This window comes from Littorina saxatilis, linkage group LG17 (genome assembly GCF_037325665.1).
Source record: "Littorina saxatilis isolate snail1 linkage group LG17, US_GU_Lsax_2.0, whole genome shotgun sequence".
Lineage (NCBI taxonomy): Eukaryota > Metazoa > Mollusca > Gastropoda > Littorinimorpha > Littorinidae > Littorina > Littorina saxatilis.
Window position 1 is genome coordinate 32,985,110 of NC_090261.1, and position 12,278 is coordinate 32,997,387.

Consider the following 12,278-nt stretch of genomic DNA (forward strand, 5'->3'; position numbering starts at 1 on the left):
CACACACACACACACACACACACACACACACACACACACACATCCCTCGATTCGGGACTCACAACAACCACCATCCACCACAGTACATCCAATCTCGAAACAAACAGACATACCTCCCCCAACTCCTCTCCCCAAAACCCCACACCCATCCCAGCACCCTCAAGTCGTAGTCTGGCATAATCATTCCTATGTCAATACTGGAAGTGCCTGTTGCAGAGACGATCAAGGGGGGATGGGCCGTGATCTGGCATCAAATACATCACCTATCCAATCACATGATTCTCACAAGTTCTGAAGCCAGCGGGGCCTCGGTTGCGTTGAGTCTTCTTACTCGGCAGTTGTTATTTTTTGCAACGACTTCTTTGAATCCAAGGAAGCCTCTTGCCTCTTGCCGCCTACGTGTTTGTTTTGGTTAGTGTAGATAGATTGCGGAGGTTGTTTTTGCCAAGTATTTTGATCAGCAAACGAGGTTGAGTGTCAAACCTGAGGTTTTATTTGATCCAGACTGAACGACCCCCCCCCCCCCCCACCCAACAAACAAGCAAACACACACACACCGTGACACACACACACACACACTCACACACACACGCACGCACGCACACACACACACACAAACAAACAAACACACACACAAACACACACACACACACACACACACACACACACACACAATGCAAGTGTGCCTTCAGTCGTCGCGGACAGACTTTTGAATAATAACTCCTCCCTCAGGAAAACTTCTCCCTCAGAATGTGCCAGCCTGCAAAATGCAGTAGAACTGAACAGAGAGGGGCAGACACAGACAGACAGTCAAAAGTAAGAAAGATAGAGAGTAAGACAGACAGACAGACAGACAGACAGACAGACAGACAGACAGACAGACAGACAGACATACATATACGTAGAGAGGGAGAAGGGGAGAAAGAGATTGAGAGAGAGATGGAGAAACAAACAAAGCACTCATCACAAAGATGTGTCTCTATTTTACAAAATGTTTTTATTTCATTTCAAGCATAAAGAAAAACTACTGTACAAAATGAACACATGGAACAGTCGAAGAGACAGATGCTCGTCCCGAATTATGCTCCACAAAGCAATATGATTAATATGTATAGTGATCACTGTTAAATCTAGATGTTTACTGCATAAAATGATGTCATAACAATAATATAGTATTTAATGTTGAGGTCTCTTTCCTTTTTTGAAGACTTTATGTTGACGAACCAGGTTTCAATTTTACTGGCTAAAAGAAAGGAAGGAGTGGAGAAAGAATTAAAGAAAGGAAGGAAGGAACAAGGAAGGAACAAAAGAAACAAGTCGCGTAAGGCGAAAATACAATATTTAGTCAAGTAGCTGTCGAACTCACAGAATGAAACTAAACGCAATGCCATTTTTCAGCAAGACCGTATACTCGTAGCACCGTCAGTCCACCGCTCATGGCAAAGGCAGTGAAATTGACAAGAAGAGCGGGGTAGTAGTTGCGCTAAGAAGGATAGCACGCTTTTCTGTACCTCTCTTTGTTTTAACTTTCTGAGCGTGTTTTTAATCCAAACATATCATATCTATATGTTTTTGGAATCAGGAACCGACAAGGAATAAGATGAAAGTGTTTTTAAATTGATTTGGACAATTTAATTTTGATAATAATTTTTATATATTTAATTTTCAGAGCTTGTTTTTAATCCGAATATAACATATTTATATGTTTTTGGAATCAGCAAATGATGGAAAATAAGATAAACGTAAATTTGGATCGTTTTATAAATTTTTATTTTTTTTTACAATTTTCCGATTTTTAATGACCAAAGTCATTAATTAATTTTTAAGCCACCAAGCTGAAATGCAATACCGAAGTCCGGGCTTTGTCGAAGATTACTTGACCAAAATTTCAACCAATTTGGTTGAAAAATGAGGGCGTGACAGTGCCGCCTCAACTTTCACGAAAAGCCGGATATGACGTCATCAAAGACATTTATCAAAAAAATGAAAGAAACGTTCGGGGATTTCATACCCAGGAACTCTCATGTCAAATTTCATAAAGATCGGTCCAGTAGTTTAGTCTGAATCGCTCTACACACACACACACACACACACACACACACAGACACACACACACACGCACATACACCACGACCCTCGTTTCGATTCCCCCTCGATGTTAAAATATTTAGTCAAAACTTGACTAAATATAAAAAGAAAGAGACAAAGAAAGAAGAAAATAAAGACAGACAGAAAGAAAGAAACGAAGGAAGAATGAAAGAAAAAGAAAAGAAAGAAATGCGGAAGAGAGAAAGGGGAAAAATAAAATGAAGAATGAATGAAAGAGTGAAAAAAAAAAGAAAGGAAGAAAGACAGACAGAAAGAAAGAAATAAAGAGTGAAGATAGAAGGTAAGAAGAAAGAAAGAAAGAAAGAAAGAAAGAGTGAAGATAGAAGGTAAGAGTGAAGAAATAAAGAAAGAAAGAAAGAAAGAAAGAAAGAGTGAAGAAAGAAAGAAAGAAAGAAAGAGTGAAGAAAAAAAAGAAAGAAAGAAAGAAAGGAAGGTAGAACGAATGAAAAAAAGAAAGAAAAAAACACTTTTGCTGAACCCAAAAGGCATACCTAGCCGTCTTGTTCAAACAATTATTCAAACCATGTCAGCGAGTCAGGAATTCATGCTTTTAACTTTTTTCTGAAAACAACTTTTAACCTAAAAAAACAAAAAACAGAATGTGAGTACTGAAGTCAAAAAGAAAGAAGTGGAAAGAAGGGTACTGTAAATAAAGACGGAAAAGAATATGAATGTAAAATACAGAAGAGCTATACTTTAGAAATAGTAAATAAAATGAAAATTCATTCATTCATCACAATCGTATATATATATATACAGATTGCATAACTTTTAACTTCGTGTGAGTATGGGGATGCGTTATAAAAATCGACAAGACAGTAGAAACAGAGAAGAAACAGAAGGGAATTAATTCAGCATATACAAGCAGATTTCAACAGCTTCTGAGAAGAAAAAGTAGTCTCCCTTCTAAGAACATGAATATAATAATGGCAATGCAAAATTCTAAAGGAAAACGCTCGACTTTTTTGGTGAGTATGGGGAAAGTGAAAATTGGGCCAGACGAGCAAAAGGGAATTAATTCAGCATTTCCAAACATATTACAACAGCTTGTCACAAGAGAGAATAATCTCCCCTCTAAGAACATGCAGAGATACCCAATTCGTTTTGCCACGGCTAGCTCCAGGTTTTGCCTCTTCACAATTTTCCTCTAAACGGCCGGTCCATACACCAAAATAGTCCAAGCATTAGTACAGCACAGAACAAATTAAACTACATGTACATGTACATGTAACAAATGTCAAACACAAGTGTAGCACTGATGTGTTCTGCATTGTACAATTTTTCACAAAGTAGTAATGTTGGGGTGTTGGAAAACTTGTGGATCAGTCAGTTAGTGGGTGGCTATATTGTAAGTGACAGAGTGACAGAGTGAGTGAGTGAGTAAGTGAATGAGTGAGTGCGTGATTGAGTGGGCGAGTGAGTGAATGCCGGAACGGACGGACATTAGAGTCGATTATCAACAATATATATTCGAGTCTAGTGGATGTTAATGTGAGTGAGTGACTGATTGACTTGCTTGACCGACTGACAAACTGACAGACTGAGTTCGAGTGGGTGAGTGAGTGAGCGAGTTAGTTAGTGAGTGAGTGGGTAGGTGCGTAAGTGAATGAGTGACTGAACAACTAGCTTTGCAGTGTCGTAGTCTGAACGGACGCATTCTGCTGAAAACACCACGTAGTTTTATTCTTGACCTGTAGCCCAAGTGTTCATTTCTAATTCCCATATTAGTCTGCAAAAACACCAGTATAACAAATAAACTTTGCGTCGTGAAGAACTTTGAAAAGCATCAGTAACACAAAATCATATACAAACTACATACCTACATACCTACAAGATGATTTGTTCCACGTTGTGAACACATAAATAGTAACACAGCCTACATCTTTCTGAAACAAGCTTTCGAGCATTTTCTGTGTTATGTTCGTGAGTAGCCAGGCTGCGTTTCCTCCAAGGAAACCAGACCACGCTCTCCTTACAATCATGGATTCACTTCAGGGTTTAAACTGAAAACAAACTGAAGCCATCTGAGTAGCTTAGCAAACTCTAAATCCCTAATGGATCCTGCACTGAGCACAGAGCGCTTGCTGCAAAGCATCGTATATTCACCTACATGTACAATCCCAAATCTGACATTTCTTGACGCAATCATGGCTACAGACATCAACTTTCTAAGGACAAGAAACCAACACTAAGCTGTGTTTTGGGAAGAGTTTTGTTTTAACCTTTTTTTTTAAGTTCATTTAAGAACCACACAACAAAATGGTCAAAGCTCTCTCGTAATTGTATGACAACAGTTTGACTATTTCTAAGCTGTGAATCAAATTTTCGCATTGTAACCATTCTGTGTCAGAGTTTTGCCTGTGAATGTCAAAATCTCTTCGTCGGCTGGCTTATCAATTCCAAAAGTTATGTATCCCTTCAGCGTTTATAATTATAGCAACATCGGTCCAATTATACCGCTCTTATTACAGCCGAAACCTCCTAGTCTGTACACACTTATTTCATCCTCTTTTGGCCTGAATGAATCACTTAGCTCTGCTTGCATTATGTTTTATTTCCTTATCACACAAGGAAAGAGCCATTTCACGGCAGTTCCATCTTCGGTTCAGCTCTTTTATCAGAACTAGAAGCCTTTCAAACTGTCAAGCTTCAAGCCCTCCGATCTGCCACAATTAATGATTGGAAGAGACTGGTACAATCCCCAATTGCAAACATACATTACACACAAAAGAAACACCTCGATCTCCTGTAAGCTAATCTTCAAACCCTATGATGATCTGCCACAGTGATTTTAAAAGACTCAAACTGATTCCCCCAAAACATGAAATAAACGCAAAAGTGACATTTCAATCTCCTTCTAGCACGAGCACTGCATGTGGTTCTTCGCCGGCGCCGTGATGATGGAAGCTTTGATCTCCCAACTGATCGTCTGCACATTGGTGGGAATCGTCTTCGGATAAATCCTGGAGATCCTGTACCTGCAGTAACAGGGAGCGGACCCTTCGAATGTTTTAATGTCGCGTTTGGGGATTTCACACTCGCCGTCGTCATCCGTCACTGGCGGGCAATTTATGTTGTCTACGTCATCAAGAATTGTCTTCCGGCAGACGCAGTAGGGTCTCTTGTTGTACGGTGTAGCCCACGTGGAGTCGCACCTGGCCATGACGTAATTGCACTTCCGGAAGTTGGTGCACGCTTGGCCGGTAGAGAGCGCTGTTGTAGGAAATTTTCTGGTTGGATAAAAAACAAAACAGATGGTACAAACAGGTAAAATGGTAAATCTAAAAAAGAAAATGACAATTGGTGAAAGTCAACCAAGAACCAAAGGCAAAAGCAAACAGCAGTGAGCCAAGAAATGAATAGAGAGGGGGAAATCAAACCACATGGTAGAAGGAAATAACTCTCTAAAATCATTCTACAACATAGTTACACAGTAGATCTTTCTAAACCGCGAACCCAATCGTGACTGAAATAAAGCCATATCTCTGAGCAAGGGATACAAGTATGACCGGAGATCAGGGAAACAAGATAAACATTTTACAAACTACCTTTTCAAAGGAGATAGACAGACGAGAAAACTGACTCACAGTCGTATGAAAAGAAAGTAAGCTTACTTCTTGATTAATCTTCAAACAACCTATCCCTCCCACCCCCATCCCTCTCCCCCAACCTTATACTACTTACGGACACGGATTGTTGGAGCATGCAGGTGAGTCTGATGGAAGAGTCGTGTTGTCTCCACAAACCTTCGACACTGTCAAAACAAATATATATACAACAAACGTATCTGCTAACATTGCATTGAGTCAATACGCAAATTCGGGATACAATTTCGAAAGAGCATAAAAGTCAAACTATTGGATCAACAATCTAGAAACTGCGTGAATCGATCACCCATCATCTGAAGGAAATGTACACCAAATGTGAAGTAATTCACTAAATCATGCAGAAGTCATTAGCATTTTTGTGGGTTAGGTTTTGTTTTAATTGGGGGGGGGGGGTCACCCTGTACTTTATTGCTTTTATGTTCATTCCTGTCTTTGATGACACCAAAACTCTCAACCGCTCCAACGCTTACCTTTAGAATTCCACTCAAACAACTGGTCCTTCATCAGGGCGGCACAAGACCCGTTCAAGACGGCCACCAGAGTTGCAGACACAGTGTAAGGCGCGTTGACGTAGTCTGCGTCCAGTGTGGCGGTCCGCCCGCTGATCTGTTCTCTGTACGTCTTGCCGCCGTCCTGTCATAACAGATTCGGGCAGTTAACATTCTGATAGTGTGCTTAGTTATGATGAGGTCCATTTTCTTGATGTTACGAGGAATATTTGTTGTGTGAATATTTGTTTGTCTGTTCACTTAAAAAAAAGACCGTTGGGTGTGAATGTATTGTTTTGTCAATAACAAACGTTCCAACAACCTACCTTTCTTGGGTTTTTTTTATTCTGTTACGAGGAACATGTTTTTGGCGTTTAGAACGACTAATGATATCGCTACTGTCATGATAATTGTGATATGACCGTTCTGTCATTTACAGATTCGGGCAGATAACATTCCAATAGTATGCTTAGTTATGATGTGGTCCAGATTTGTTTGATGTTACGAGGAACATCTTTTTTGGCGTTTAGAACGCCTCACGATCTCAATATTTTCATGATAAGTATAACGAAGTATGATATGACCGTTCTGTCATTTACAGATTCGGGCAGTTAAATACTTATGTTTTTCTTGCGTATGGGGTCTAGTTTCTTAATATTACGAGGAACGTCTTTTTGACCCAGAATCTCGTTTAATCGGGGCTGGATCTCAGAGGGAGGGGGGGAGGGGGGGACAGCATGGATTCCAAAACCAACATTTCCAACATCTCCACCACCTTCTTCACAGGCTTCAACAGCGCTGTAATTCCATCGTAATGTTAATCGAGTATTCATTAAATCTTGTCTTTGTTGTTTTCAGCGCCGTTCATACACATACGCCATTCTGATAATCATCGGTCCATGCCGTATCGCCGGTGTAACACAAAATTTTTACTCCACGAAAAATTTACTCCGGAGTAAATATTTCGTACGAAATTCTTACTCCGAGTACACTTTTCGTACGAGAAAAGAACTCCCCAAGGCACGAAAAAATTACTCCCTCCACGAAATTTTTACTCCCCATTTTTTTTACTTCCAGTAAAAATCTCGTTTGCAAAAATGGGATGCGGGCGAAGGGATAATGCCAATAAGTGATCTCACGCACACGAATGTCGCGCTACCCTCCTTCCACCCCTTCCACCACCAAGACTAACAGGGGACAAGGGAGTACAAATTTCGTACACCTGGCATGGGAAGTTAAATTGCTCGTGTTGGGGTGAAGTAATTTATTCGTTATTTATTCGTCAGGGGAGTAACATTTTTGTACGAAATGTTTACTCGGAACTCACCTGTCTTGGGGAGTAATTTTCTCGTGCAATGGGGGAGTGCTTTTTTCGTAAAGGGAGTAACTTTTTCGTACGAAATGTTTACTCCGGAGTAAAAATCTCGTGGGAGTAATTTTCTCGTGTTACACCGGCATATAAATGAGACCCGAAGGGAAGTAACTCATTTTACCTGAGTTCAGGATGACACATACGCATACATGTACACATGGGCCTGCACATTATGCTGTTTTATACATTATTTTATTTTTTCGTGCGAGGGTGGATGGCTGGATTTTGATATGTACATTTGTCTGTGTGGATACTTTTCGAGCTAGGCCCCAAAACTGATCCTCAGTTGTATATATATATGCTTTCCAGGGCCGGACCCAGGGGGGTGTTCCTGGGGTTCCGGAACCCCACCCCTGGAAAAAGCATGTACCTTGTTTTGAGTGTTTTTTTTATTTATTTTTTTTTTATTTTTTTTTATTTAAATAAATTTTGTTTGTGTCTCTATTGGGGGGGGGGAGGGAGGGGAGGGGGCTAGGACTTATACTAGTTTTAGCACCAAAACAATGCTGCTCTTAACCCTCAAAGCAAGGCCCAGAATGCACCAGATTGCACAGATTTTAACAGTTTTTCAAACATTTTCCGGGGGAACATGCCCCCGGACCCCCCTAAGCAGGCGCGCGCTTGTGGCTTCGCCACTTCGCTGATTTGCCCCCCAAAAATAGGAGGAACCCCCCCCCCCCCTTACAACTCATTTGGTCCGGCCCTGCTTTCCAAGTACTTCAAACATTTCTGAAACTTAAAGTAGGGGAAGGGCCCCTAATATGGACCACTTTTTGTTTATTGCTGATAACTAGCTTGTTTTCGTGCAAAGAAGTTTCATTTTGTGCTTGGTAGTCCTTCTTTCTTAGGTTAACCGTTAGGCCTAATTAGAGTAAAATAGCTTTGATACACATTCAGCAAAAATTAAATACAAAAAAACTCACAAAGGGTCCATATTAGGAGCCTGGGCGCCTAATATGGACAAGTGAAGCGGCCTTCACAAATCACTGTAAAAAGCCCCCTATATTTCAAAATAACATGATACAACTTAGTGTACAAGTCAGCCTAATTAAAATATGCTCTAGATTTATCTGTTTCGGGTTGATGAGAGCATTATTTGAAGCACACCAGGAAACTAAAGAAGCTTATCAAAAACAGAGTGAAAATAAGTGAAATTATCAACTTCCACGAAAAGAAGACTTTTCGTTGCATTTTTTTTAAATCTCGAGGGCTAGTTATAGGTTATTACCAGCAAGCTTCTTAATGAATTAATGAAAATAGCCTTTAGCTTTTATTTTCTTCGATTTGTTGAAGGTGGTCCATATTAGGGGACTCGCACATACTTTGAGATTTTGCTGGTATGTTTTGTTTGCAGTAGAAACATGGGGTCAACACTGCTAAAATGTAACTTATACGGCTTTAGCTGTCATATATAGCCATTTCTGTTTGATAAAAGCTTTGGCTGAAGACAGAAACGAGTCCGTTTTAGGTGGCAAATTTAGAGTGAACGCTGCCAAATGTGAAAAAAGAGAATAAGCCTAACGATTTTGAGAGTTGTGTTTCTGCAACTGTTTTGACATGTGCAAGTTATCCAAAGAGGGTGAATACAGCAAATAAAACTTTTTTGAGCGCTCTAGCGCCGTTAGTTGGTGGTGGTCCATATTAGGAGCCGGTCCATATTAGGAGCCCTTCCCCGACGACATCTGCAATCTCAGCGCCAAACAAAAGTTTCAGACACTAAGCAAACATTATGCAATTTTGGCCACATCTCCTCTTAGCTGTTTACCGGAAAAAGAGAAGGCGCTGAAAAGTAATGGATGTAAAGATGCAAGAAAAAATAAAATAAAAAGGAAAATGTAAGAACTTTCACATTTTGATCCATACATCATTCTTCAAGCCAGCTGTGGAGTAGTAAACCAAGTTTCTTTATCGGTACTCATACCACAAATTAGCAAGATCTAGATGTGGCCCTTTCAGCACGTGTACGGGAACGTGTACGGGGTAACGTCATCAAATCTATTTTTACGTCACGCGTTTGCCAAGATCTGCAGTCTTGGTGGGAGCAAAGCAACGTATGATTTGGAACATCATTGGAGAGAAAAAGTGAGTCACGGGTGACGCAATATCTACACGTACGCGTACAGGTCTTTGCTGCACGTTCGATCATCTAGAACACTGTAATATATAGCCTAACATTAAATCTATATCAGCTTACCCTCAGCGTAGACGACGAGGTAAAAAGACCGTTAAAGTCGCTGGCAAAAGGACTGCTTTCACAGTACAGCACACTCTTCTCCACCACGTTGGTGATGCCAGAGTTCTCCCCTTTCTCCATGATCACGTAGTAATGCTGCCTCTGAAATAAGAGCAGAAAACTTAGGCATTCGCTCAAAATAACAGGGTGGTGAACACAGGCAAAGACGTAGAGACATTTAATTATTTCCAAAGCAGACCTTCAGGAATGTAAAATGTTTGGAAGAAAAACACATTACACAAAGACAGGTCATACAGAAATTCGGAACCATCTGGTTTGCTGGAAAGTTTACTGATTTTTTGTCGATTTTAACTTGGTACTAGGTGAATATGGATTCTGTTAATTTGATTTTTTGGGATGTCTGTGTTGCCTGTTCTAATGTAAAGACATTACTTTGTGTAAAATCATGTTGTTTGCTGGCCTTTCTAGACATACAACTGGTTTTAAAATGATGAATACAGAATAACCTCATCATGAAGATAGCCTACGTACTCGAACGCATTGAAATGTGCTAAGAACAATGACTAAACTTGCACTAAAGATTGGCTTTCACTTTACATGGCCATGTGCAATGCAAATGTTATTGTCAGAACTGCAGGTCACTCAGTTATAATACCGACATTTTATGACGCAGGTTTGTTAGCACGTGGTATTTTTGAAGTCAGGGTTTAGCCTTATCCGTCCAAGATTACTTGCAAGTTGCCAAATCTTCTTCGTCGTCGGTTTAAAGGTCAGGGATGGTGGAATGTTAGGTGTGCTTTGGGGTGAGAGATTGACACAGAGTACGACCTTTGCTGAGTAAAGAAAATGTGTGTGTTTGCGATAGTACCCTATGTTGTTTTCTCTCTGAGGTTTGGTAGGTTTTAAAAGTGCTTACATAGGTAAGCTTACATGTGTACAGTTCTTTGTGTGTGTGTGTGTGTGTGTGTGTGTGTGTGTGTGTGTGTGTGTGTGTGTGTGGTTATGTGTGTGTGTGTGTGCGTGCGAGCGTGCGTGCGTACGTGCGTGCGTGTGTGTGCGGTAGAGAGAGAGAGAGAGAGAGAGAGAGAGAGAGAGAGAGAGAGAGAGAGAGAGAGAGAGAGAGAGATGACGTATCCTCAACAGAACTTGTGAGCGTCGAGCCGGAAGTTACAAAAACACGAGCAATTGTGTTAAATACCTTTGGAAAGTCAACAATGATGTAGAGGTTGAAATGTTCGTTTCTGTTGATCTCGATGACGTATCTCTGAGTGACGTCATCAATGGCGAGAATTTGCGAGAATCCCTGTGACTCCAGTTGCACAGCGAACTGATGTGGCCAGTCCATAGGTTCTGGTGCCTACAAATAGACAATTGTACGGGCATGCATCGGGTAATTATTTTCTTGTTGTAGGACTGATGCTACTGTATGTCTGTATGTCTGTCTGTCTGTCTGTCTGTCAGTCTCTCTCTCTCTCTCTCTCTCTCTCTCTCTCTCTCTCTCTCTCTATGTTTAAAGCCCAATGTATCTCACCCTTATTAATTTCGTTTTATGCACCAATTTCATTTGTCTGAAAATTGTCAAAATCAACTCATTGATTAGAACAATAAAACATCCATCCATCTATCCATCCATCTCTCTCTCTCTCTCTCTCTCTCTCTCTCTCTCTCTCTCTCTCTCTCTCTCTCTCTCTCTCTCTCTCTCTCTCTCTCTCTCTCTCTCTCTCTCTCCACTCCCATCATTGTTTAAATTAACCATGCTGTTTTCAAACACTAGTAAGCCGCTATTGCTACGTTTTTCTACATTTGTCATGAAGGCGCTTTCCATTCGTAATCCGTAATCCGTAAACAAAACAGGGCGATACTCCCTTACAAAGCATACACGCGCTCGTAAACATACACTCACAGACACACACCATTCTATGGAAAGCCGTTTGGCTCATAACCATTACACGTGTAAAAAATGATTAGTACACGTGTAATAAATAATTAATACACGTGTAATTAATGATTAATACACGTGTAATAAAAATGTCATACACGTGTACGAAATGATTAAATACACGCGTAATAAACATTTCTTACACGTGTATTTAACCATTTCTTACACGTGTATGAAATATTTATTACACGTGTATTTAATCATTATGCTATTCCATAGCATAAGAAACAAGTCGCGTAAGGCGAAAATACAATATTTAGTCAAGTAGCTGTCGAACTCACAGAATGAAACTGAACGCAGCAAGACCGTATACTCGTAGCATCGTCACTCCACCGCCCGTGGCAAAGGCAGTGCCCGTGGAATTGACAAGAAGAGCGGGGTATTCGTTGCGCTGAGAAGGATAGTCACGCTTTTCTGTACCTCTCTTCGTTTTAATTTTGTGAGCGTGTTTTTAATCCAAACATATCATATCTATATATTTTTGGAATCAGGAACCGACAAGGAATAAGATGAAAGTGTTTTTAAATTGATTTCGAAAAAAAAATTTTGATAATAATTTTTATATATT

General features: G+C 40.3%; 1 protein-coding gene across 1 annotated transcript; it reads right to left on the reverse strand.

The window, feature by feature from the left end:
* Positions 1 to 2,187: 2,187 nt before the first annotated feature.
* LOC138953003 (uncharacterized) lies at positions 2,188 to 11,122 on the reverse strand. Its single transcript, XM_070324773.1, has 5 exons — positions 10,970 to 11,122; positions 9,772 to 9,912; positions 6,188 to 6,350; positions 5,794 to 5,863; positions 2,188 to 5,339 (listed from the first exon to the last, which is right to left on the reverse strand). Exons 1-5 carry the CDS (start codon positions 11,114 to 11,116, stop codon positions 4,967 to 4,969), a joined length of 894 nt encoding a protein of 297 aa, XP_070180874.1. The 5' UTR covers positions 11,117 to 11,122; the 3' UTR covers positions 2,188 to 4,966.
* Between the last annotated feature and the right edge of the window lie 1,156 nt (positions 11,123 to 12,278).